Source organism: Myzus persicae, unplaced genomic scaffold (assembly GCF_001856785.1).
Source record: "Myzus persicae strain clone G006 unplaced genomic scaffold, MPER_G0061.0, whole genome shotgun sequence".
Classification (NCBI taxonomy): Eukaryota; Metazoa; Arthropoda; class Insecta; order Hemiptera; family Aphididae; genus Myzus; species Myzus persicae.
The window spans coordinates 506,149-534,007 of record NW_019100615.1 but is presented as its reverse complement, the minus strand read 5'-3'; the positions used below and the strand labels follow the sequence as shown (position 1 = coordinate 534,007).

Sequence of the window (27,859 nt, the reverse complement as noted above, 5' to 3'; positions counted from 1 at the left end):
TTAGAGATAATAAAGAAATCGAAAAGTTGGCGGTGATGTACCTACTCATGGTTCATAGACCTATAAGCATAGTTGCCGAGTAGCAAATCGTTACCTATTATACATTTGAATATTCAATTCCTCCGCATTTGCGTCAAGTAGAGCTAAATAAATGTTAATAGTTTTCTAAAATAATGCGAAATTATTCATAGGGTTTAGGTTATAAATAATCTATGGCAAACGACAATTGTCAGAGATGAACAATGATTCCAATATGAACTAGCTAGTAGTGGATAAATTGTTTTACCGGGAACTGGGATGTAATTTGAATAAGGCCCCCCCCCCCAAAAAAAAGACACGAGTAACATTTTATTTTTATGTAACAATACAATACAAAACTAATGATTAAGTAATATAAGTACTCTTACATCTACATTTGTTTTGTTATTTTTTTTTATAGTATATTAAGAGGAAGTCACTGTGACTTAGTCACACCCGCATGACGTGTTGTCTCCGTCTAAAAATGTCCAACATAGCAAAAACTGTTTTGCGCGGGACAACTTTTCTCGCACCATATTTGTCGTAGAACTACCAAGTTTTCACAACACGCAAAGAAGACCTTTATCTGTTCAATAGCGTGCTTTCTTTTTATTACACTATCCAATCATTTTTTTAAAGCAAATGAAAAAAACAAAAAAAAAATGTTTAGGAGCAAATAATTTTTATTGTATTTATATTATCTAAAATATAGGTAGGTACGCTGTTGCATAGATAATTTTCTACTCTATATGTTCAGAAATTTTGGAGTCACTACTACAAACACAGAAAGATAAAAGTTGTCCCACGCAAAGCAGTTTTTACATGTACATTTGCAAGACTGAGACAACACATGCGGGTGTGGCGTCCTCATAAATTTTTTTTTAAAATACTCTATTTGATGCAACCTTATCAACTACGCTGTCGTACTAATAGAAGTTATAAATATTAATTTCTACACTTATGAGTATAAAACTTTCTAAATAATCTTGAGTAATTGAATGTCTCAAGTAATTTTCAACATATTTCCATGTGGAAAAACTCCGTTTAGAACCCACTTATGTGACCGAAAATAATAAAAGTGAAAAAAAATTGATTTTTGTATGGGTATTGCATGGGTATAATTTGCATAGGTATTGTAGTAAATACTAGTAATGCCTCTCTATTTGTTTTACTCCGTTCCAAAGCTCTCGACTCACATTTTCGTTTATTCAGTTTCTTGCCATTGGTAGTCGGGAGGTATTCATAATTTATTTATTATTAAATTATTTCACAAATCAACACAAATAAAAATATACACTACTACAGTAATAATTGAAAAGCCAAATTACAAATTATCAGTTATAACGCATCTAAATTTGAATACGTAAACACTCTACAGTCTACATTCAACACTCCAATGAAAAATATAAATAGCCATTAGAAAATCAAATAATTCAATGATTAAGTGACAACAGGACGTAAAAGCTTATAAATATCACATTGGAACATCATGCAGTACATATAGATATGATGCAGTACAGCTTTAATCTACCAATATTAGATACGGTTTTCCGTAGGTAACTCTAATCTAAAAATAAATTTCAATATTCCCAATGATACAGGGAACAAAAATACATTTTGTTTGTAGCCAGATGATAATGGTTAAAAATATTATATCGGTCAATTTGCATCTTTATTTGTAATGTCAATCTTCATCGGACAAGGTTCAGTACTACTTATATGGTCCTAGGGCCTTTCGTCTACTCGTCTGACAATAGTTATTCCTTTAGTAGGTAATACAAATAACTAATTTTACTATTACGAACACATAATAACCTGTGAATAGTATCATAATGATTAATGAATAAGGTATGCCTGTATAATATATTATAAAACCTGTAAATTCATAAAATATATTACATTATATGTATATTTATATTATCAATAAAGTAATATTTTATGTGTTGGTAACAGCAATTTAATGTGATATTTGTTGTTTATTTTGTACAAGAACATCAATATCAGGCTGAATGGAACTTATTTTCACTCTTAACTCTTAAGTCACTTTGAATATCGAGCCTTTTTCTGTATTTATTTTTCAAACACAGCAATACAGAAAATCCACTCTCTCACAAATAAATATAGTGACAAATGGAGTTACACATTGTAATGCTTGCTTGAAAAGAAATTGGTATACCATTTCATTAGATAACATCAAATAAACTAAACTAAATAATATTGAATACAAATAGTAATAAAAATTATTATATCAAAACATTTCTTCGCGTTCCACCTACGAGCTTTCCGAGTACCACGGGTTGGGAACCCCTGGTCTAAGTCTTAGACTCAAAGATGTGCAAAAAATATGAAACGGCATTATTAGTGTGTTTTTACCCGTGCGATTTGTGAAAGAACAATACGTACCAACCACCGTAGAGGCAAATCTTTAGTCGTTTAAGACGTTGGCCGAAGCGCAATGTGCACTGCTGAGAAGCGGTTTACCGTTGCAACCCCATAAATGGGTTCAAAATGTCTATGCGAAAGAAACGTTATACCTAAACTGGGGAAAACTGTTTTGCAGACGAGTGCGGCCGAAGTGAAATTGTATAATATTTATACGTATATGTATATTTATTTCGAAACGGACAAACGGAGACGACACGATGTAATATATATTTTATTTTTGATTTACGCGTAAAATTAATATTTTACACTGAGAAAAATTACCAATTCTCCACCATACGTAACCAATCACACCCTGCATAAAGACCTACACATGAAAACCATACAAGAAGAGGCAAAAAATTGTTATAAACGGTTTCATCTACACCTCAACTTTCATCCAAATGCACTAATTAAAAACCTAGCTGCATTAACCATCCCTGCAGGTAACCTTCCTCGTCGCCTTAAGCGAAAATGGTGCAGAGACCTACTTAACCCTTGATCAAAAAATAATTAAATAATTACAAGACGAAAGTGTCATCGATGGGTGGATTCTTCAATCAAATTTTTCAATTTTATATTTATTGTAACTCATACTCTTATTGTGCCATAAGTACAGAATGTATTTATGTATTAATAAAGAAAAAAACAAGATTTACGCGTGAGTACTTAGGTGCAAAATATGGCCGACTGACTTAACTATTCTATACGGTCCCGTAATGCCGACCGCAAGTAAAGAAAAAATTGGATCCCTACTGCAGGTATCGACTCCAATATAATATTATAATATGTCAAAATAATACCGTTCGATTTTAGGCAAGTATCTACCTACTCTGGTTTTTTACGTCATATACTCATATACATAAAACAACTTTTATACTTCTATTTTATTTTTTGTTTGTGGAATTCCATGGGGCCATATAGGCCACTGGGTGTTTTTTTTGTATACGTTTAGTAGGTTTTTATTTTGGTAGGATTGTAACACGCGTCTGTGTATGTGTGCGGGTGTGTTGCTAAAAACCCGGGGGGTCACCCATCTTGGAGTTAGGAACGTCTGCCGATACTTACACTCCGACCTATCCGCAGATTGATCACACGACAGTGCCGCATCAAGCTATATTTCAATTTTTGTGTAAAAATTAATCGCATAATTCCTCAATCCTTGTACATGCATAATAATATTATCAATATAATATTAATATGGTAATCGACAGTCGTAATTATAATTACCATTTACCTAAAACCAAATGGAAAAACACTAAATTATGCGTATTTGACAACGTATAATGGGATAATTTTTCAATTTTAAAGAAACACAGAAAAAGGGTTTAATTTTGTACTCTACAATATATTGTATTTACGGTTATATACGCAGTCCTCGGTTGTAGGACTTTGGGTGGTAGGGCTATGGTCTGCGGAACGCTGTCAGAGGCCAGCGACTATGCGACCAGCAATATTTTTTTATTTATATTATTAAAAAAAATTCCATACCACGCTCTATCAGAAATAGATTTTACGCAATGTATTTTTTTTATCTCAGTATCTATCTAGTAGTATTTATAAGCAAACATCAATGGCAGTCCTGTGTTGATTGTTATAACTATACAAGTTTGGATAAAGTTAATGGGTTCTTACACTACTATCACACTGTTCTGTCCACAAATAATTTAAATAGTTTGTTGAATTAAACTAATTTAAATTAAATAATACAACAGACGGGTTTGGAATTGTTATTTGTTGGAAATTTAGGACTGAAGCTAAATGTTTGTGGGGTCACAACAAGTAATAAATTTATATTTGTGTATCTTGCCATAATTTGTTGGACAGAATGGAAAAGAAATGGTATGTCAGTATTTACCAGGTTATTGTGATTGTTGGAATGTACATTTAAAAATACCTATATCACAATTTTACCGTACCGGAAAAAACCACGGACAGTTGTAGTTATAGTGTACCCGTTTTGCCTACCTACGACGCCGTGTTATGATAACGTTATTATTGGGAAGTTATTCCAAATTGGCCGTTCTTTCAAAAATAAAAAATGATGAACCAAAATATTTCCAAAAAAAAAAAAAATAGATTATCCATCATTATAAAAATAAGAGGTGCATTTCCCTGGCATCCCCTTTTATTATTTAACCCTTTAACGAGTGAATTAATATGACAGTATAGGCAACTTCTTATACATATGGAAAATAATAATATTGCAATAAATATATTATACATTTATGTTTAATGAAATTTCGATGACAGATGGCAGCACATACTTCATTATGTGTTCGGAATCAGAAACTACATAATTCGAAATAATTACAATCACTAAATTTCGATAAACAACATAACTTATATCTCAACGCCTTGACGTAAATTTACGTCTTTACTACTCGAAGGGACACATTTTCATTTGACACATTTTCTTGCCATGGATATTGTTCTGTAATCCATATAGGTAGTAGGTATATAGCTACAGAATTTAGGTGTCTATATAGTATATACATCATATAATATGAAACAAATTAAAATTATTAAAAATCAGTGATACAATATTATTTTTATAGTAATAATTTAGAACTAAATTATAACTTAAAACTAAAATATATTATTACTGTATGTCAATTTTGAAACCTTATTAATGAATTATCTCATTTAATCGTTTCGTAATATAAATAGCTAGGTAAGTACTTATACGTAGGTAATAAAGAAGCTTTTCGTGAAATACCTTTTGTAGGAATAACCTGCTCACAACCTGTGTCTCATATATATATGCGTGTGTCGTGTGTGTGTGTTGTTCGCACGGCCAGACCTTTACCAAAAACAGTTGAACGTATTTTTTGGAATGCGTCCAATTTCGCACGTTCCGCCCACTATAATATTGCTACTTCTGAGCTACCTACTACGTGTACCTATCGTACATACATGCCGTATAATAATATAATATATATATATATATATTTTATATACATAACTATATATGTTCACGGAACGCGCGCGACCGGATGTAATCTTATTTCCGCGTACTATATATACACGCGCCTCCACGCCGGAAGTGAAAACGGTCGGCGTGCGGCGGCGTAAGTCACGTGTACTTGGGCACAGAGCGTCGCCAGTCGCCAAAAACGTGTCTGTATCGCGTAACCTCATCCTCCCTTGCGCCGGACACGCGAGCCAATTGGTTCGCGGTATACACATAATAGCGAGTGAAATTCGTGAGCGTGTTAAAGAGGAGGTGTGTGCGTGCGTGTGTGTGTGTGGGGGGGGGGGGGAAGAGTAGATCAGCAAAAACTATAGAGTGCAGAAGAAAAACGTTTCTAAAAGCGTTGACTTTCAGTTGCCAATACTTGTGGGGGTTATATGTATATGTATTCTGGGTGTATTGGGTGCGGTACCATCCCCGTGTCGATGCGAGTATATTATAGTCTAGTAAATACGATTTTTTAAGATTTGCAGAAAATGAGAGTACAAAAAAAAAATATAGGGACAACTGGTCTAAATTGAAATCGGGGCAGAAGGAAAAAAAAATTATAAAGTATCTTATATACTATTATGCGAGTGCCATATCTCTGAACAGCGGACGCTGTTAGTCACCAACATTTTGCTCTCTATTCAGAAATTTGCTCAAAAAAGATTAGTGAAAATGTTCCCTTAGAAAGTCAGCCGTCGAGAGGTGTAACTATTGTATATATCACATAATAGAGCAGAGCGCAGATATTTCTATTGGTTTTGTATACAGGCCTCCTGCCTTCAACCCATCATTACAGTATGAAAAACATGGAGGCCCAAATAAAACTTTCATAGTGTCATAATATATTATTATATAGTAACGTTCACGGTAAACAAGCTAGTCCGATTTCAATATTTTGATATGATAAACATTGAAAACTACAATAAAACAAAATCAATATTCAATAATCAGTATTATAATTTCTATACAAATAAAAAATATTTTTTTTGTTTCTAAAACTCAGCACTGAAAGCAATTTTTCTAAAACTGTTATGTAATTTCACAGAATTTCATTTTTTTTAATATTTATAAAACCTGTGAGATTACTATATGTTGTTTAATTTTGAAATTGTATGCATAAAACATATTATATTTTATAAAAACACTGTTGATAATTTAAAACTTCATTTGTAACGGCCTAGTCTTGATAAACAATACCCAAGTATACGTCTAATCGAAAAACCTGCACTTAAATTATTTTTTTAATACAATACAGGTCAGGGTACAGAAACAATAATAGATATGCATAATAGAATGTATAATGCGTAATGTATATAATATAATAAGTAATAGTAAGTATAATAGTAGAGAGACAAAATTGATTAAGTTGTTTAAAAGATAATTTAAGGTGGGATCTTCATTATTAGCAATACACACAGGTACGACGATAAATAGGGGAATTTAGTAGACAATTATAAGGAGAAAATGGAATAAATGAGGGAATAATATTATTATTACTTATTAGCCTAATGAAATTTAAATTATTCTTATAAAAGCTAACAATTACTATTATATTTATAGAGAAGGATAGCTCATTAGAACGCAGTGAAAACTGTCGAACAGTCGTACACTCGTACCCCACGCATAACTAAAACTTGGTTACAAACAATAAAAATAATTTTGTACACTAAACTTTTTAAATATAAAACTTAAGGTCCTTAGTGTTTAATTTAACTGATTTATTTTTTTTTGTAAGATTCATATAGGAAACGAATATAATGAGTAATAAAATGGTCATTCAATTTAATTTTCATATAGGATTTAAGACACAATGCAAGTGTAGGGACTAGGGATATCAACTTTATAGTAATGTATTTTTATAAGCCACTGTCGATAGTTTGACTTCATTTATAATGGCCACTGGTATTGATAAGCAACTTGGGGTCTAATGAATAAGCCTACACTTTTAAAATTATCAGTTTAATGAAATTGAAATTACCTACTCGCTATAGTAGCTGACAGTTATTATATGATTACATTTATTTGAGAGAAATTCTTATTTGAACACTGGAACGCAGTGAAAACTGTTGAACAGTCGTATCCAACTTATAACTAGGTGAACTTAGACACAAATATTTAAAATTAATTTTAAACTTACGTCTAAAATTTAAATCGTAACGTCCCTTGTGCATTTTATTACTACATTTTGTTGTTGGATTCGTATAGGAAACTAGTAAAATAAAAAATATGTTCAATCAATTTTATTTTTACCGGTTTTATGGTGCAATACAAGTTTAGGTATAGATAACATCAACTTTGTAGTGTTTTTATGTATTAGAACAATCAGAATGAATAAATTCGAAGACCACATCTGCGAGATTACTATTGGCCCGGGAGATGAACAATTAAACACCGTTGAATCGTCTGCGGAACTAATAAAGTGTCGAGCAACTTTTACCTATATTCCAGTGTATAACACGCGTAATAATGTATATCGAGGTAAATGTTGGTCTATGACATTAAACTATTAAGTAAAGTGTCTATAATAGTGAGTGATTCTTTTAACAGTAAACATTCATAATTTTCAATCAAATTGACGTTTTTGACATATGAGTGTAGTGGGGCGGCCATAGTCACTATACCTACCATGGAATATGCTTGTCCACGGCCATTTTGCTCCTCTGAACTTTTAAGTTTTAATAATTTATTTTCACATTAATTTGAAAATCGGGTTCTAAACAAGTTACGAAACACTCGAAAAAATATTTTACTATAAAATAAGGAAAATGTATGTTATAGTTCAAAAATTAAAAACATGAAAATTATAAAATAATGATATCATTATTTCCAACATTTTGTCTACAACAACAACTTCCTATCAAAAAAAAAAAAATGAGTATTTTCTATTAAAACTCATGTCTGTGTAGTTTTTAAAATAAGTTGACAATTTAGTATTTAATTTTAAAACTTAACTAAATATAGGTGCGGAAGTTCTACAACTAATGAATTTATAAATTATCATTCTGCAGCCAAATCGTTTCGAATATTAAATTTGTTTGGAGACTATAATGTACCCATATAATATGCGAATAATACCAACTAATTTATCATAAAAAGTTTTTTACGAATCCAATAAATTATTAAGATGTACTTTTATTAAATTTAAGTATTCATCACCCAATAAGTAATTTCAGTTTATCCTAGGACTTTTGTCATCATAATATTTGGAAATATACTATATATTTTGTAGCTTAGGTATAGACTCAAAAACTATTATACAGATTTGGACTGAAGTTTCAGAGATTGTTCTTAGAAATATCAGGAAAGTTTAAAAGTAGTTAGAACTACGTTCAAAAATATACCAAATACTATTTCCAATACACCGCAGGGGATTTACAACTCGGTTGAATTGGCTTATTAAGCGAGATACACCGATGCGCCAATGCCGATATGGTTTATTATTATTATTTATTCAAAAGCAGTAGGTGTTATCTAGTTATGACTATTTTCACACAAAAACTTTGCTCAATCTAGCAAAATAATAGTTTTTCTATTGGCTTGGTCAGCGACGGGAGAAACAACTACTTAATCTAAGTATAGAACCGGGTTTTTCTAACCATTTATTAATTGTTGTCATTTCTTTTCACGATAGGTAAAATACTTGACGAGAACATTGAAGATACTACCTCTAAACCAGCGCAGTTAAAATTTCTTGATTTTGGCATGAATGTCAACACGGAACTTAGCGATAATCAGTTTGTCTTCAATTGGCTTTATCACACCAAATTGAACCCCTTGACCGGTGTTTTATGCACAATTACAGTGATAATATTTTTGTGGTTTCTCGTTGGTCTCTCGAAACGAATAACTATCATACAAACTAATATGGATAGTTTGGTTTTCATGATACTATTGTATGCAGCAAGCACAGTTTCGGGTAAAATAATATCCATGGTAAGTAAAATGCCACCATTCATAGGAATGATTTTGACCGGCATGGCACTCAAAAATAGTGGAATATTGATCTTCAACGAGGGCTTTGTCAGCACACTTTGGTTTTATTTAAGGTGTGTATAATTTTTATTTTTTAAATTAACTTTTCTTTAGTGAAATATACCCAGTGCACAGCTTAAATTTTACTACCAGGTATTACGAAGCCTATATGGGCATATTCTGTGGTTAGCACCTAAGTATGTTTTCTGGTACCGTTTTAGTAAACACAATTTATAAGTTTTAACGTAGTCAATTGTCACTCTGCAGTCTGTGGATTAAAAATAAATCGCAATGTGTAAATAAAATAATAATAAATTAACAAAAAACGTGTGTTGATGAACTATAATTAATACCTAACTATTATAAAGTACCTAAATTTTATAATATTAAAATTTTACATAAACAAATTAATATTATGAAAAAATCAAATTAAGAAATAAACTTTAATAAAAACACACTTTTTATATTCAAATATAAATATAAATGTAAATTTTAATTTTAATGAAATACGATACAGAAGTAGAAAACAAAACAATTATATACTTTTTTTTTATTTCAATTATGATTAAAATATTCAAATGATAATTTTATTTGAATCAAATAATATGTACATCAGTTTATAGATAATACAAAATTACAATATTCGTTGTCCTTTATAAGATATTATTGATTTCAACAAACGCTGTAGAACTAAAAAAAATGATATCTACAAATTACTTAAATTCAGCCCAAATATTTTTTGATTATTATAATATTTAGTCAAATATTTTTTTTCTGTTATTAAGAATTTTCTTTCTATAGCGAACTCATGGAATCAGTGATTTTGATCATAAGTGGCCTGGAACTAAATATATTTGAGTTGCATAGGACCAGTGGCGTAGTGTTGAAATTGGCGTTTTTGCCTCAAATAGCTGAGACGATTGCTGTGGTTCTTGTCGTGCGCTTTTTTCGGCCAGAATTTATAAATTCATCTTTTGAATTATTTGTATTGTAAGTACCTAGTTATTTTTTTTAAGAATATTTTATAAAAGTTTAAATTAATTGTTGGTACCCACATTTCAAGAATAAATAATAAATATTATAAAACATTGAAAGAATTTTATTTTATTCAATACATCATTTTTTTAATAAAGTTAAAAGAACTATGAAAAAATAACAGTTAAGTACAAAAAATGGTTATATTTTTTCTTTATAAAATAGACGTTAAGAAACATTTTTTGTTCGAAACATTTAAAGTGTTTGATATAATTTTTATGGACTTTATTAATTTTTGTTCGACTCCTGTTTGATTTGGTTTTTTTAAGACGGTTCGACTTTAAGACTCAAGCCAAACACCTATGTTCACCTTAATTTTTCAAATTTCGAACAGTTCGACCCACCTCTAATAGCTGTATTATTATTATGTGTTTTATAGCCATTAAAGTCAATTTTATATACAAATTATATCACTATCGGTTATTTTCTTGCCCTATGTGAATTTAGAACAAAATGCAAATGACTAACGAAGGGTTAAAATTAATTAATACACAATTTATTAATATAAACTTAATCTGTTACTGGTACTATCTTTTTCTATTTTACAATAGTATGGTTATTGAGTTTTTACGATGGAGAACTCAATGACAATACTGTTACCTATTACTAAGTAGTTATTATACATATCATACCTAATATTATATTCATATTTAATGTATATTTAATATGTAAACATATTTTTATTATTTAGGATAAACTTGTCTGGTATTAATTCCGTCTTATTTATGTCAAGTTTGGGAAAATTAAATCATTTGGGATACTTCGATAGGAACAATATTTATACTTTGCTCAATGCAGCATCTACAGTAATCGATTTGGCAGCAGTAATTTTTAACTATTCAGTAATAGACTGCTTAGATAATCATAACAGTACGTACCTATTTACTTTACTATATTTAAACAATAATATTGTAGTTGCGAATTTCGTAGAATTGTTTAGTAAACTACTTATTTTTCATAAATTATTTGTTTATATGTACATTTATAATGTTTTAAGCTTTTGATTGTAATTTATGGAGCCAACAGGAGTAAGGAGTGATTATTTGTCATCCTTCGTACTTATTAACTTTATAGTCGATAATTTATTTAAACTCTTAACCCGTATAGGTACTGTACTCACGAACAGTTTTACTCGTAGCCCGTAGGTACTGTTGTGTATACATATATCCTCAATCACTAAATATTGTACAATGCTTAATGCAATTGAAAATAATATTTTCTATTTTTATTTATTTGAAAATAGAAATCAAAAAGGTTCGATACTTACATGTGGCTTTGGAAATATCAATCGATATGGTTTTTGGAATTTTCTGGGGATTATTAATAGTGTTTTTAGCATCTCCCAATTGGTCAAAACAATACAATTTACAAACATGTGGAGATAATAACAGTCAAGAATTCAATAGACAAGTAAATCAGTTGAAGTATTTTATTATTTAAATCTAGAAAGTACCTCTATAGGTAATAAATGTTTTTCCTAATTTTGGATTTTTTATTTGGGGTAATGAGTTTTGGAAATTTGGAATCATATAATATATTTAATATATAAAAACATAAGTAATTTCTCTTACTAATTTACTTCATGAAAATAACTATTCGGATTTTTTTTTAAATTTAATTTATGTCTCATAATAGTGGATAATATTATGTTTTCGTCATTAAACGTATATCCAAAACTATATTTTTAAATAATAATACAATATTGTTATTAATATAATTACTACGGTCGCGTATTGTTTTCACATGTTGAGCATTATCTTTTCATCCAGATTTTTGTGATTCGATTTCTATGGTAAATATTGAAAAGAATCTATTAAAACTATTCTTTACTACTATAACTCGACTATAAAATTATCAGTACTTACTTACAGGCAGTTACAGTATTCCTGATTTCCTCAAAAACCTATGATAGATTATACATATTTAATCAAAGTGATAACCAATTATAATTATGTAGTCTTATATATCTATTTTTGTATTTAGATAACCAGCTTACTAACAATCGTGAAGAGTGTGGCTCTATTTTTTATCGGTGGTATCTTGACTGTATTATACAAAATAAACGATAAAATCCCATGGTCTTATTCATTGTCGTGTGGCATTTCGTCATTAGTTGCTGGAACCTGTTGGAGATGGAGAATTAGAAAGTATGATAATAGCGATGTCCTAACAACGACATACAACGATGGAAATGAATACCAAAATCAAGTTTATGCTGTACTAAAAGTGTTTAAATATATTTGGATATATCTCCAACCTTTATTTTTCGGATATATTGGAGCAGGATTCCAAGCCGAGCATTTTTATTTTTGGATGTTATTTATTGTGCCACTTGTACTCGTGTTTGAATTAATTGTAAGTAAAACAGTTTTGAAAACAAAATCATAAACTAATAAATAAAAAAGCTAAACGCGTTGTCTTTAAATGATTTCACTCAGGGGCGGACTGGCCCAGTGGTTTGTTGTCCTAGAGGATAGTGGACCCCTGTTCTTGGTTGGGTTTTGGGCCGGTGACTTGTAACTTGTAAGTGGTACGCCCTATAATATAGGTGCATATAGGTGCATATAGGTGCATATAGGTGCATATAGGTGCATATAGGTGCATGGATGTGAAATAATAGAATCATATTATGATGTAGATCAGCGTTTCCCAAAGTGTGTTCCGCGGAACCTTAGGGTTCCGTGGGACAATGTCAAGGGTTCCGTTAGATGTATGAGATTATTGAGAAAATTATGTTTATTTAATGTTTGTTGTTTAAAAAATATTTGATTGAAAATTTTTTTTTAAACTGAGTTTAATAATGAAAAGTCATTAACAGTATCATTAAAATATTATTTGGACTTGAGAGTTTAAGGAATTGATTTTCCTTTTTTAATTTACAAAAATTGTAGTTGAGTTGGATTAGACATTAGGGTTCCGCGAAACACAAACAATTTTTTAAGGGTGCCGTGGTCGTAAAAGTTTGGGAACCGCTGATGTAGATGCTTCATTTGGAGTAGAACCACGGGGAAGCATCATCATGCACCTTGAATAATATTTCAATTCAATTGCGGTGTTAAACTATATTTAACTATATAGTTGAGTGCCTCGTAGTACCAATTGCCGTGCCCACCCGTCACACGTTTATGGCACGCAGTTGCATTAAATTCGTCCCTCTACATCGTTGGTCTACTACGATCTACGCGTTGACAACGGGCTCCCGTGCAATTTTATATTTTGTGTTTAATCATGGCTATCGATATTATCTGTGTTAGAGTAATTTGTAGTTTATCACAAAAAAAATAATTTTATTTTCGTTTACCTAATATAATAATTGTATTGAGTTGTCAAAAATGTCAAAAATGTATTAATTATTATTTCGTATGTATTTATTTACACTGAGTACTACTGACATATTGTGTTTATAGCGTACCGCCCCCCGATGATCTTTGACGATATACTAGTAGGTAATAATTACTAATTAGGTATCGTCTCATTATAAAATTATGAAAACAAAATATTTTCGGAAGTCAATAACAAAGTATATAGTTATTAGTTATAATTGGACATTGGTACCATCCCAATCTTCGTCAACGATAAACCGTTTCTCGGTAAAAATATTCATATAATTTCAGTTTCTATAACAAATTAATGACTCTGACTCTTTTTTAAAGTTTTCCATTAAATATACATATTTTGGTGGGTAATCCCCCCTCTAGCCTCCAACTAACTGCATCTATGGCCAGAGCAGAGCCGTCATTATGGTTGGGATAGTGGGCCGCACCCTACTTAGTATAATATTATATTTGACATTAAAAATAATATAATAAGAGTGGAATTAAAATAAAAATTATTTGAAATTTACAAAATTCTATCGACTATTTAGTATTTAGTATTATTTCAGTATTTTTACTATTTTATAGCAGGTATGTATAATATAACCAACTTATTTTTTACCAAAGTGTTAGATGCCCAATTTCAATTGCTTCAAAAACGTTAAAGAAAATGTACTATCATATTAAGTACCTATGCCTATTGGGCATTGGCTATAATGATGATTTTAATAAAATGATGACTTTAGCTCTTGTATAGTAACAACATGCTAATGAGAAATTACACTAATACGTTATGTTGTACATTAGATTCGAATAATATTTACAATGTATTCGCTTCGGGGATGTGGATTCAACCGTAACGAATTGTTATTCATCAATATTGCGTGGCTACCTAATTCTACTTTAATGGTAATTTGTGTTGTAAATATAATGCTAGTTTTTACACCAGAATTAAAAATATTGAATTTAATGTCGGTATTAATTGATATTAAAGTACCCATTTTTTAAATTTTTCTTTCTATTTAGGCATGTTTAGCGACAACGTATTTGATGTCTTCTGGAGCTGAAAGCCATCCAGACATTGATTTGATTCGTGAAATATTCAATTTTACTATACTTTCTTACTTGATGACTTCTATTCTAGGATCATTCACTGTTCTAAACTATGGTCCAAATTTGTTGTCTACTACTGTTAATATTAATAATAATAATCAAGCTGATAATGAATGATCAGTTTATATAGCCATGTAGGTACCTATGTTATATTAATCATTGTAAAACAATTTTGGAGATTTTATACACGATATACGTAGTTATATTCAAACTTTTGATTTGGCATCACATAGTTTTATATTTGCGACTCATATTTGAGATTTTTAATGAATGATCAAGTTTTTTGTACTGTTTAGTTTGTTTTAAAATTATACCTATTCATTTTTTGAATGTCGATTGAAACTTATTTAATTGTTTTATTTCTATGATAATTATATTTTGTTGTTTTATTTAATTAATAATACTACGAACAAACTCATGATATGTAATTTATAATTCATCCAACATATTATATATTTTCATATTAATGTAACTTCTTGATGAATTTAATGATTTTGCAATGATTTTTGTGTTTTTCTTTTGTCTAACGTCACCTTTTGGAGCTTTATAATTTCTTCTATTTTAAATTTGTAAATTAATTAATTTTATTTTAAATTTATGGTTCGAAAGTAAACCTAGTCGGTAATTTTTTTTGGTGGGGGGGGGGGGGGCAGTCAAAAGCTAAAAATGCCCAGTACTTTTTTAATAATTCGGAAAAACCAAAAAACAATTGAGGAATAACTGAAATTTTAAACTAAAATTAGTTTATCATAAAATCAATTTTCTTGTTTTGTTATATTTCAAAGTTAAATGACCTTAAATATATACAATTTTTTCTAAAATGTTCGGATTAGCATTTGCTAAATGAATGGTAAACATGTTTAATTTTTTTGAGCATTTGTAAACTTAAAAAATTTTTTTTTCCAATAAAAATTGATATCAATATTTTTTAGTTAATAACGATATTTCTAAGCTTCAGTAGCTAATATTGACTGATATTGGCATAATGGAATTTATAAATACTAGTTTGCAGTATAATATACTATAATGTAGTAAGAAAAATACCATAATATATTATAGGTTATAGCCATGTGTTGATTGTAAAGAATAAAGATAGTTATCTGGGAAATTCGTAAACTTGAATAGGTACATACTGTTTACAGCAATAATAAAGTTGCATGTCACGTTACTAATTTAATATAGTTCATAACAGTTTAAATTTACTATACAAATTTGGATTTGCGTTAAAAGAAATAATATGAATGATTTTTAAAATGTCGTAAAAATCTTAAAAATTAAGACACAAGACCCTTGTAATATTCACAGACAGTGGACAGGGCAATGACAGAACTTTTTTCCTTTCTCCCTGGCCAAAAATATATTTATACCTGACGTGGACAGGTACCTATTTTTCCTCATAATGTATTGCCAGTGATTACTACGAATGAAAACTACATGTATTCACTATGTTCGAAAGTTAAAACTTCATCCTAAAATACTACATTGAAAAAAATGTTTAATATTTTACGGAAAATGGTCTCTGAAACATAAGTATACTCTAGCAAAGTTGGTTTTCTGTGCTGAAAATGTACTGAACTATGTGAAAATATACCTACTTAAAGTGTTTGTCGAAAAAATAATTATAGAAGACATAAATATTATTTAGTTTATTTTATATTATGTGCTTAAATATAATATCTTACATCTTTGGTAGGTATACATAACTGTTAATAACTAGAAACTAATCTTTCGAATTTCGATTTAGATAAATCAACATATACAATAAATAACTAGCTGAAGAATTTAGATTTTAGAGCAAAAAAGGTGGTTCTCATTTAAAAAAAAATTGAAGTCTTGCTATGGGCCACAGGACAGTACAATGGTACAACAATTCTCAAGTATTCAAAAATATGCGGCATTTTAATATTTAAATAGTATTAAAAGTGGGCAACTGGGCAAGTGTGTACCGTTCTGCTGTATGGTGGTGATGTGTCTAGAGGGACTGTAAAAAATGTGATAAAAATTCAATGATATAAAAACATAGAATCTATACGAACAACGATTTTAAACGGAAACGAAATCAGGTTAGCAAGTTCATTTTATGATATTATTACTATTGACGTAATTTATTTCACTAATATTTTTGCCAAATAATTGCATTTAAAAACTTCATTGTGTGTATAAAATACTATAATATACTTTAAAAAACTCAAGTGCCTGCACGAATTGTATTTTGAAATTATAACAAAATACCTAAAGTCGTTAAGCTTTGTATAAAAATCAAATTTTGTCCTAATTTGACCTTAATAATAATTCATTAAATAATTAAATGTGTGAATCTCTTTATAGATTCGATTACAAAATGATCTACTTATAAGAAACCTTGTTTTAAATTTTTCATGCTGACTTATAAAAATTTAACATTTTTGAAATTTTGAATTACAAAATAATCAACAAATTTTCGAGATTTTCATAAATTGTGTAAAGAACTTTCAATTTGTATAAAAATAAAAATCATGCATATGTATCTTCATTATTATTATTATTTTTTTATCTTTACTATGGAAGTTTGGTTGTGAGACTGTAAGGTCTTAAGCTTAACCCTAAGAAGAAGAAATAAGAATATGTTAATATGTAATATTGTTTAATATTTTTAACTGCTACCATAAAAGTTTATGATAATTCTTACTTTCTTTCTTGTTTTAAATTTTCAAGATTTTTGACCGAGTGAAAATATTTTTATCGACGATTGTAATTAATTGTAAAAAAAATAATAAAAACTAAATCGATCCGCTCAGAATCTAAGATTTCAAAATCAGATTTCAAATAACTGTATTATTTCTTTAATAATAAATGTTTCTAAAGAAGAAGAGGGAGAATGTTTGGTAAATGATCCTGTTCATTATAATCGTTATGTTTATCTAACACACTTCAACATAATATTGTTCCACAAAAACATTTAGTTAAATTTAAGTAGCTCACAATTTCCAATGGCCATTATTAATATATTTTATTTTTATAAATAGTCATCAAATTCTTAAGACCTAAGTAATAAGTACTAATAACAAATCCTCATATCATTATCTACTACCATTTTTTACTATTTTCTATTCTAATATATTGGTGGTTTATGAGAAGGCAGTTGTTTGATTTGAATGATTAGGTATTATCAGATATGATATATATTTTAAATCATACATTTATTAAATTTTTAAGCTATTACTACTGCAATGTAGATTTAATTAATTAAGTTAGAAGTATTATAAAAGCATTGTCCATTGATACGCTTCGTCGGTTTATCAAAGTCTAAACGACATATCTACGCTTTTAACAATATCACTCTAATGAAATTGTAATCGGAATAGGCAGTGGCACCTAATAACGTATACTATCTACTTAACTTTAAAAATAATATTATTGATCACAGATAAATAGCCCTTTACGAACTGCGAAGACAGTGACTTTATGTCTGTTGGGCTTGAAGTAAGGGAACCCATTTCCACATAATTGATTCAAATTAAAAAAAATCATTCCAAAATTTTATTGTATTATTCAAATTTTAAAATATATAAAGTACTATTTACTTTTTTTTATTTGATCTATATGTACTAATAATTTTAATAAATGTGTCTAATTTTTGGTCTAGATCTATAGCATTTCTATACATCATTGGGAACGATATTATTTTTTTGAATTTTTGGGGAAGAAATTGAAAAGTCAAGTCATCTTTAATATGATCAAATATCTGAGGTAATATAGACAGTCTTAATAAATGTGTAATTATTATGTTATGGACATATGAGTTTATAGGTTTGATTTTAAATCTTCTGATAATAATTTATTATTATGAGCAATATATTAAATTAAGTTAAATAATGTATTTATTATTTTTTAATTGTAAAACTTTGTACAATGTTCAAGAAAAAAAGTATATTTATTATGCATCTTTGAGTTTATATTACACATAGATGGCAAAAAACCGACATTAATTTAATTATTTGAAAATCATACTGTGGCCTAAAACTAATTTAATAATACTGAATAGGCTAATAATCTGTGTAATTGAAGCCTTTATGTTAATAAAAAAAAAAAAAAATACTGAATCATAAAACTATTCAATTTCGTGTCCTCGACTTAAGAGGGTGCTACCCCTTGAGTACTACCCGCATGCTTTGTTTCTGTCTTACGACTGTATAACATAGCAAATTTTTGATCAGTAAAACCGGTTTTATGTTGTTACCTTTTACATAAGAATGAATTGACCACCATAACTTAACGGTAAAAATCGTATTAGTTTCTTGCCTAATAGACTAATAGGTACTAGATCCTCTTGGTAGGGGGGGGGGCAGAAAATATTTTAACTGTTTGTGTAACTAAATTAGTCCTCATTTTTAGGCAAGTACCTAACACCAGTAATACCTAATATTAAAAAAAATAACATGAATTTATTTATTTATTTTATTATCTTATAACTCCACACGTCCATGATCATCTGGATCATTGTCACTTAAATTATTGAAAACAATTAATTTTGTAGGTGGAAAAAAAGCCCAGAGTAAAATTAAATATGAATGTGAACACATGTACCTATAATCTACTTTGAATTAGTTATTACTTATTAATTATTCATAAATCATTATGCCAATTTAGGCAATTTTATATGCAAAGACTCGAGTAATAAGAAATTTTTTTTCCTACTTATTCAATGAAAAATTTCAGTTATACATAATTTTATGTTTGGATATGGCTTATGCTTAATTATTAATTAAATATAAAAAACAACTTTTAATAGAAAAAAACATTTAAACATAAATTGAACTCATCTATACATAGTTTATATTATATAGTACTAAATTATAAGTCAAAAAAACATCAGGGGTATAAGTATACCATCTTAGGTATTACACTATATTTATACAAAAATTGCACATGATAATAATTTATGACATTATTTTCACTTTAATACATTATATTTTGTTATGGGTACATGCCACACGGTGGTTACTAATTAGGAATATGAGACATGAGTATAGGTACATGTGTTCACATTTATATTTAATTTTTTTTCTGGGTATTTTTTCCGTGGTCTTATTTTCCGCGATTCATTATCTATGATTTTGAGCCCGTCGCTCTTGTATGTTACAGCAACAAATTTCGTATTGAAAATACAATAAAAAAATATTTTTTTAGAGTTAGGAAACCGAGATTTCAGGAATTATAAAATTATATAGGTACGGTCTCTCAGGGGGGCAGTTGCCTACTCTTCCCTTTTGTAGTACTGCCTATGACTGAACTTAAATTTGGTACTTTATTATGTTGTGCCAACATTTGTAAGTCGGAAACTACACATGCGTGTGTAGCATCCTCAGTAATATTTACCTATTGGTAAAATCACTATAATAACGTATTGAACGTTATACCAATTTTTATAGATTTCATATTATTAAGATTTACGTATGTCTACTCATTAATTTTTCTACAGGATGAAAATTAGTGATGCAAATAGCTGGAGATGTCGTTCGGACCAGCAGCAAGAGACGATAATATATCAACCTGAATATATACACATTCCAGTATATGATGAGCAAGACGTGTGTGAAGGTGATGCTCGTTTGCAATAATTGTAATTTTACTGTTAAGTTTTGAAGTCTAGTAAAAATTTAGACGTTCTTTTAAATAAATGATTGACGAAATTTTTTTCTCTTAATTGTTTCTTGTTTCATCTATTTTTAAATAAATATTGTATTTTTCTATAAAAACAAATAAATAATAAATAAATATAATACAATAAATTCAATATAATAAATAGTATAGGTTCGATTTAAGTATATAAACATAATTCAATTTACGAATTTATTTATTTTAGATTTAACGAGCGAAGTGATTGATTTTACCGTAAGGGTTTTTTTTAAAATTATGTCCCAGTATGGACACTGGTACATGAAAAGTAGTCAAAATAATGCTTGGATTGTCAACTTCAGTATCTTTTTTGGTTTAAATGATCATCTAGTTGGTGCATTGTAAACGTTAAAGTTGAAAGTTTCTTATAGTTTTCAAACTTGTTGGAAAAACAAATCAAAGAAAAACGGGAATATCTGTGCAAAACCAGTTTTTTAGAAAATCGTTGTTTAGTGGTTTTACTTAAAAAAAAAAAAATGTCCATATATTGATGATTTTTTCTCTGAATGTTTATATTAGCATTTTCTGTATATCATATAATTTTCAAAATATTTCTGAGCTTTTTATAACTTATAAGCATTTCAAATTTTAAACATCCATTATAGACTTTAAAATTTAAACAACTCAGACATTATAGACTACATTATACCTACTTAACAGCAGAGCACTATTCACTTTTTTAGTCTGATCACCCAATTTTTCTTTTTCTTTTACAATAGGTATAGTGTTAGTGGATGAAAACGTTATAACAACAGCGATTGGGCAGGAACAAGAGCAGCCACGATGTAAGGATTTTAGCATGAATGCCAACATGGAACTCAACAAAAATCAGTTTATCGGAAATTGGCCTTATTACCCTGAGTGGAACTTATACTCTAGACTTACTGATACGGCGTACACAATCTTAGCTATAACATTTGTGTGGCTGTTAACAAACGTTGCGGATGGGATTTCCAACAAACAACCTTCAAAATTTGAGAATTTAATATTAATTATATCATTGTACTTGGCGAGTGCAGTTGCCGGTCAAATTGCATCCACAGTAATCCATATTCCATCATTTGTAGGAATGATATTGGTGGGTATGGCGTTTCAAAGTAGTGAAAACAAGATTAGACTCGACGAATTCAGACATTTCTTTTGGTTATACTTTAGGTGCGTAATAGTAATATGTTTTTAAAATATACTCTCCCTCACAAGCTGTTCTCCTCATATATACTTTAATGTATTTATTTTAGTTTTGTAAAATTGTCAATTTAAAGTTTACTTTCACGTTTTTTTTTTTTATTAGTGAATTTACAGAATCAGTGATTTTAATCATATGTGCACTGGAACTTGATGTGTGGAAGTTACGCCGTATTGGCTTCACTGTATTAAAATTAGTATTTTTGCCTCAAATTGTAGCTTTAAGTGCTATTATTTTTAATTATAATTTTCTAATTGAAAACAAGTTTAAATTGGCACATCTGTTCTTGTGAGTAAATGCATTTTTTGTTTATATATTTTATCCAATTACAGATATTATTTTCATAAATCTTAGTGTTTTAAAAAATGTATCATCCATGGTTTCTGCACTTTTTTATGTTTGATTTGAATACCGGTAATCTGGTATATTTATCTATGTTCATATGTCGCTGTATACTTATATACAATGTACAATAATACTTTTGGTCCTTTAGAATTATTCCAAATATTTAAAGTTATAGACTTAATACATAATTTATAATTATCGATATCATTTTTTGTTCCAAATAGACTGAACGTTTGTTAAAAGTTTCAATCTTCAATCAATAATTATCACAATGAAATCCTTTATCTTCGAATTTTCTTTGATACATATTTGAAAATAGTTGAGAATTTCTAAATAATGTTCTTTAAGAAGTGGTTTTTAAGTTTTTTTCAATCTTTTAAAATACGCTTATACATGTACATTGTACACATTATGTGTATAAACAAATTAACTAGATATTTTGTTTTATTCTTATTCTTTAAATTTTTTTAAATAAGTGTTAATATTTTTGGTTCTATATTTTAATATTAATGAACAATTTAGTGACGTAAACAATAGTTATCATTTAAATTTTTAACACAAACTGTAGAAATTGATACTTTTTTACTTAGATTCAACATGTTGAGCATTAATTCCATCTTGTTTATGCCAAGTATGTCTGTATTGAAAGGATTGGGTTACTTTGATGAAAATAATGTTTACACTTTGCTTCATGCCACATCCAGCATAGTAAATTTATCTGCAGTGATTATCAATTACTTTGCATGCACCGAGCGTACGTATTAAACCAATAAACATTTTATCCTAGTGGTTAGCACCTATAAAAACATAATTTTAGAATAGGTTTACAAATTTGCAGAATTTACATATACATATATTAAGATAATATATTTTGATTTTTAATTAAATTATTGAATATTAGTTTGATTTGGGTTGAAAAATTATAACTATCAGTAATCTGTATAATATGTTTGTGTATGAATTCAAAAGTGGAAGATAAAAATCTTAACATTTTTAATAATTATTTACGGTTTGGATAACTAACGTATATTAGCTCAAACTCAAAGTAAAGTAAAACCATATGGCTTAAAATTTAATCATTTAAGATTTTTGAAGATAATCAATGTAAATGATAAAATAAATAAAAAAAGCAACCATAACATCGATAACATTTCTTTAATTATACTTAGGTATGTATGAAAAACGGGAAGAGGAGGTTGAAGGGACTCAGTCCTCAACAATTATATAAATATTTAGCTTCGTAAACAATTTATTCTAATTGAAAAATTATTATTGAAACATTTTTGGCTAAAAATATTCGTGTAAACAATATTTTAATATTATTTTTGCAGGTTATGCAGTATACAAGTATACTAGTATTTAGTTAAAGCTAGCAAGTATAGTTAAAATTTTATCTAATTGATGTGTACTAATTGTTATGTCTTAATAGATCAGTCAGAAGATTTTACAAATATATCCAAGAAAATACTCATTGACATTGTGTTTGGAATTCTATGGGGAATATTTATGATTCATGCATCACCCCCCGATTGTTTAATGGTAAATAATGAACAAAATTATGATGAAACTAATGATCACGAAGTCAACAATACTCGTAAATATGTGAGTTGATAAAATATTTTTTTCTTATTTTATAGAACGGTTTGTCTAATTAAAACAAGGTGTATTGAATACTCATCTAAATGTATTGTATTATATAATATACAGTTGATTATAACTAACATTATAATTTTTTAACTTTTCCAATAGCAAGCGCATCATCCGCATTTAATAAATGTACGACTTTTTTTAATGGTTTTGAAATTCTCACAATAGTACATTGCGGCTTTTAACCAGGTTCCCCAATGCGTAATAATAGGAGAAGGAGACAATGGCGTTTCTGGGGCTTCTCTTCGGAACAATTCAACGCGAGCTGGAGCCTTTCAGAACACTTTTTTCATATTCAAAATAAGTTCATCAATTTTTGGTAATTCGGCACGAATTTTCTCGCATGCACGATGCAAACCATGGGCGAGGCAGGTTATATGAACCATTTTCGAACGGAATGCTTGAATGGATTTTGCAGCTTTTATCATGTATGGTGCTGCGTCAGTTATATATGAAATAACATTGTTATGTTTAATTCCATTTGGCCACAAAGAAAAAAGATTTTTAATAAATAATTGACAAATTGTTGTGTGTTTTGCTTTTTCCTATGCAAGTAAAACAATTTTACAGGGCCGTCAGTTAGTAAGGTTCCAATTATCACATTGGCAACATATCGTCCCTCTACATCCGTTGTCTCATCTATAGACACCCAGATTTTTTTTATTAAGTATTTGATTTCTTATCCATTCATCGTATCTTCGCAGCAAACATTGACATAAGTTTTTCTCAGTGTAGATACAGAATACAGATTGTATATCCTTATTAACGTATTTTTTTGGGAATGAACAAAGATGAAGATTTCCTAATTTTTCTTATGGAATATTTAATTTTAAAAATGTTTCACAGAATCTTTAGAAAAATCAGATATTCGTGTTGTCGGAGAAGTAATTAGCTGTTAAGTTGTATTTTTATTTTGACAATTAGAGGCTCTTATATGTTTCTCAGTACTTAAGTGCCAAGTGACGATGAAACGTTTTTCGCACTTTACCTCTACCTCGCATATCTTACAAAATAATACACTCTTGTCGAACGCGAAAATATGTTCACCGAATTCAGTATAACGTAGTTTTTACCTCTATTGGTAGCTGATGTTTTACTTTCGGCATTTTAACATAATTGAATAAAAAAAGACGGACACTCGATATATCTCAAGGAACACATCAAACAACATAAACGAGAAATCCAGAACTGACTACATTCAATAATTTTGAAGAAGATGGTATCGTCATCGTGATGGAAAATATTAAAACTTTTCTAAAAATAAACATATTGTCTATTAGCCGTTATCGGGCTGCCGTGGAAGTGTGGTTATTTTATTTATTAATAGGTCATTTAGAAGTTATTTATTTTGTCAATTACATAATATTTGACTCAAATATGCAGTTAATAACAAAAAAAAATTGTAAAATATGCAAATGCATTAAAAAATCTCAAAACATTCAATTATATGCAAAATAAAATGATGTATTTGGATTTGTACAAGTATAATTCAAATTTGTAGCTGATCAGCAATTGTTTAGTCCATTCAGTAAAAATATGCAAATGCATGAACTTCCGGGCCTTACTAATTAGTAATTACTAGTGTTATTAAATAATAAGCATTATTTGTATAAATCGTTGATATTTGAGTACCTACCTATATTATGCCGTGATAAACATGATATATTAAACCAAAACACTGTAATACCTACCTTTAAAGTACAATACATTTATTTTTTTTATAAAATTACAACTTATTATTCACAACGAAATCTATATTTTCTTGTTGTGGTGCATATATTAAAATAAAATTTGAATTTTTTTTGAAATTATAAGTATTTCAATTTTAAAATAAAATAAATCTTATAATCCTATAGTGAAATCCTCAGCTCATTTTTTTTTTTGTCTAGATATTTAATTTACTCAAAACTACCAAGAGAGTAGCACTACTTTTCTCCGGCGGAATTCTAACCCCTGTCATCAACCTTTTTTATGAGACAGGGTGGTATTTTTCATTGTCTTGTGGAATATCGTCGTTAGTTGCTGGTATTGGTTGGAAATGGAAAATGAAAGAAATAAACCGAAACACCTCAACGATGATATTTAATAACGACAACAGTGAAGACCAGAATCAAATTCGAGATGTTCTAAAAGTACTCAAATACATCTGGAAAGCTCTTCAACCTTTATTTTTTGGGTTTATGGGCACAGGATTCAAAATCCAATATGTTGATGTTAACATGATACTCATTATAATACCAGTCATACTCGTGTTGAATTTTGTAAGTGTAATTTATCATTAACGGAAAAAACGAAATACTACAGTCAAAATAAATTATATACCTAATAACCATAAACTTTACTAGATTAAAAAATATTAATTATTCGTATTAATATATGTGTCTTAGATTCGAATACTAATCACAACGTGTTCAGTTTGGGGATCTGGAGTCAACTGTTATGAAATTATATTTATCGTTTTCTCTTGGCTTCCAAATTCTTCGTTAATGGTAATTGCCAATTATATTGGTAAACTCTAAACAGTAATGTCTAGTAAAATATTAAGTTCTTGTGCCGGCATCGTAACACCTCGAATTTTAGTTCAGATATTGACTGGTCGCAGTCATGTTCATTTGATAAATTGGGGGGAGGGGATGGAGATTTTTGTACATAAATAATAGCCAAACAAATTTACTTGCACCTCTCAATACAACTATTGCAGTAGTGTACGTTGCTCGTATGTGTGAGTGTAATGTGTACGCATTTCACTTATGCACACCAATAGACAAAAAATGACATATTTAACTAATATACAATGATACATTGATATCGACCACGACAACAAGAAGGAATAGACATTTCATATTTTAGTTGTGACACTCGCAGAACAAAGTGTTAACAACTATAATCTATGTTCTATAAAGGTATGAGAATGCCTAGTGTATAGGGTCATATTGGCTCATGAAATTATTAAACAATATTTTAAAAAACTTGAACATTGTTGCAAAATTCTTTTCTTCGATTTAAATAATTTGAAAAGTTCACGAGGATCTATCTACCATATTCCCCATGGGTAGGCCCTTTTTGGGGGAACCAATTTTTTTTTACTCCCGGGCGAAAAATGTGTGATCGCAGCATTGCTTAACTTTATTTTTGTACTGAAAATAGCCTATATTATGAAGTAATAATATTATCTGGTTAATTAGCATTGGAATTCCGGTGTTTCTTTCCCTTCCCTTCCAACTTCCAAGACCACCGGTCACTAATATTATACCATATGACATATAATAATACATTAAAGACTCAGAGCTTATAGTTATTTATATAATTTTTTTTCTTTGTAGGCAGTTCATGCACCTTTGTACCTTCAACGTAGAACTGGAAAAGAAAAGACAGAATTTGATAGTCGGCTATTTAACGTAACCATAATCTGCTATCTGACGACTGCTACTCTATGGGCATTCGTTGTTCGCCGTTATGGTCATAAATTGTTGCCTGATAAATGACTATGTTAATGCCTGATGATATAATATGAATAATTTGGTACTTTGTGTGATATTCCTTATTACTAAATACTAATTCATTATTGTATTTCAAAATATAGATGTTCGTGTAAATCGTATTATTGTATCTACTATCTATGACCAAAAATGTAGCCGTTATATTTAATTTTCGAGATATAATGCTTGTTACAAATATACAACATTGATTTATAATAGAGTTATGTAGGTAGCGTATTTAAACCTTGTAATTTCTATAATAATAATATGATAAATGTATATTTAAATATAGTGCTTTTTATTTTATGGTACGTTTAGTTATTAATTTAATAGTTTCACATACACACTTGTTACACTCAAAATAAATATATCTATTTTTCAAGCATTCATAAATTAAATTATAATCCTGGAAGTGCGATTTACGGATGGATTTTTTCCTCGCCGTTTCTTAATGTATTAATTGCTTGTAGCATATATATTCTTATTATACCTTTGGGCATAGATTGTATATCTCTTATAAAAATAAATTATCATATATAAATAAAAAAAATTTACATAGGTACATTCCTGATTTAAAAAAAACTATAAAAAAATCTTATTGACATGGACACTGTAAGTGTTTTAAATATATATAATTCGTATCTGTGTCAGTTCTCAGTGCATATTTGTCACAATGGATATTGCATTAATAATTTATGAAACAGTCTAA

The 27,859-nt window shown here is 29.0% G+C and overlaps 1 protein-coding gene across 1 annotated transcript; it reads left to right on the top strand.

Annotated features, from left to right (window-relative positions):
• The first annotated feature begins 18,464 nt into the window (after positions 1-18,464).
• LOC111036998 (sodium/hydrogen exchanger 9B1-like) lies at positions 18,465-27,304 on the top strand. Its single transcript, XM_022319346.1, has 9 exons — positions 18,465-18,564; positions 20,297-20,415; positions 21,213-21,648; positions 21,785-21,967; positions 22,615-22,778; positions 23,454-23,626; positions 25,561-25,932; positions 26,059-26,160; positions 26,995-27,304. Exons 1-9 carry the CDS (start codon positions 18,548-18,550, stop codon positions 27,154-27,156), a joined length of 1,728 nt encoding a protein of 575 aa, XP_022175038.1. The 5' UTR covers positions 18,465-18,547; the 3' UTR covers positions 27,157-27,304.
• The last annotated feature ends 555 nt before the right edge of the window (positions 27,305-27,859 follow it).

What these genes read in the sequence shown, in the direction of transcription:
- LOC111036998 (XM_022319346.1), top strand. An exon ending in AAATTGGCACATCTGTTCTT is followed by an intron (nt 21,968 to 22,614) that starts GTGAGTAAATGC and finishes TTTTTTACTTAG; the next exon opens with ATTCAACATGTTGAGCATTA. An exon ending in TCATACTCGTGTTGAATTTT is followed by an intron (nt 25,933 to 26,058) that starts GTAAGTGTAATT and finishes TATGTGTCTTAG; the next exon opens with ATTCGAATACTAATCACAAC.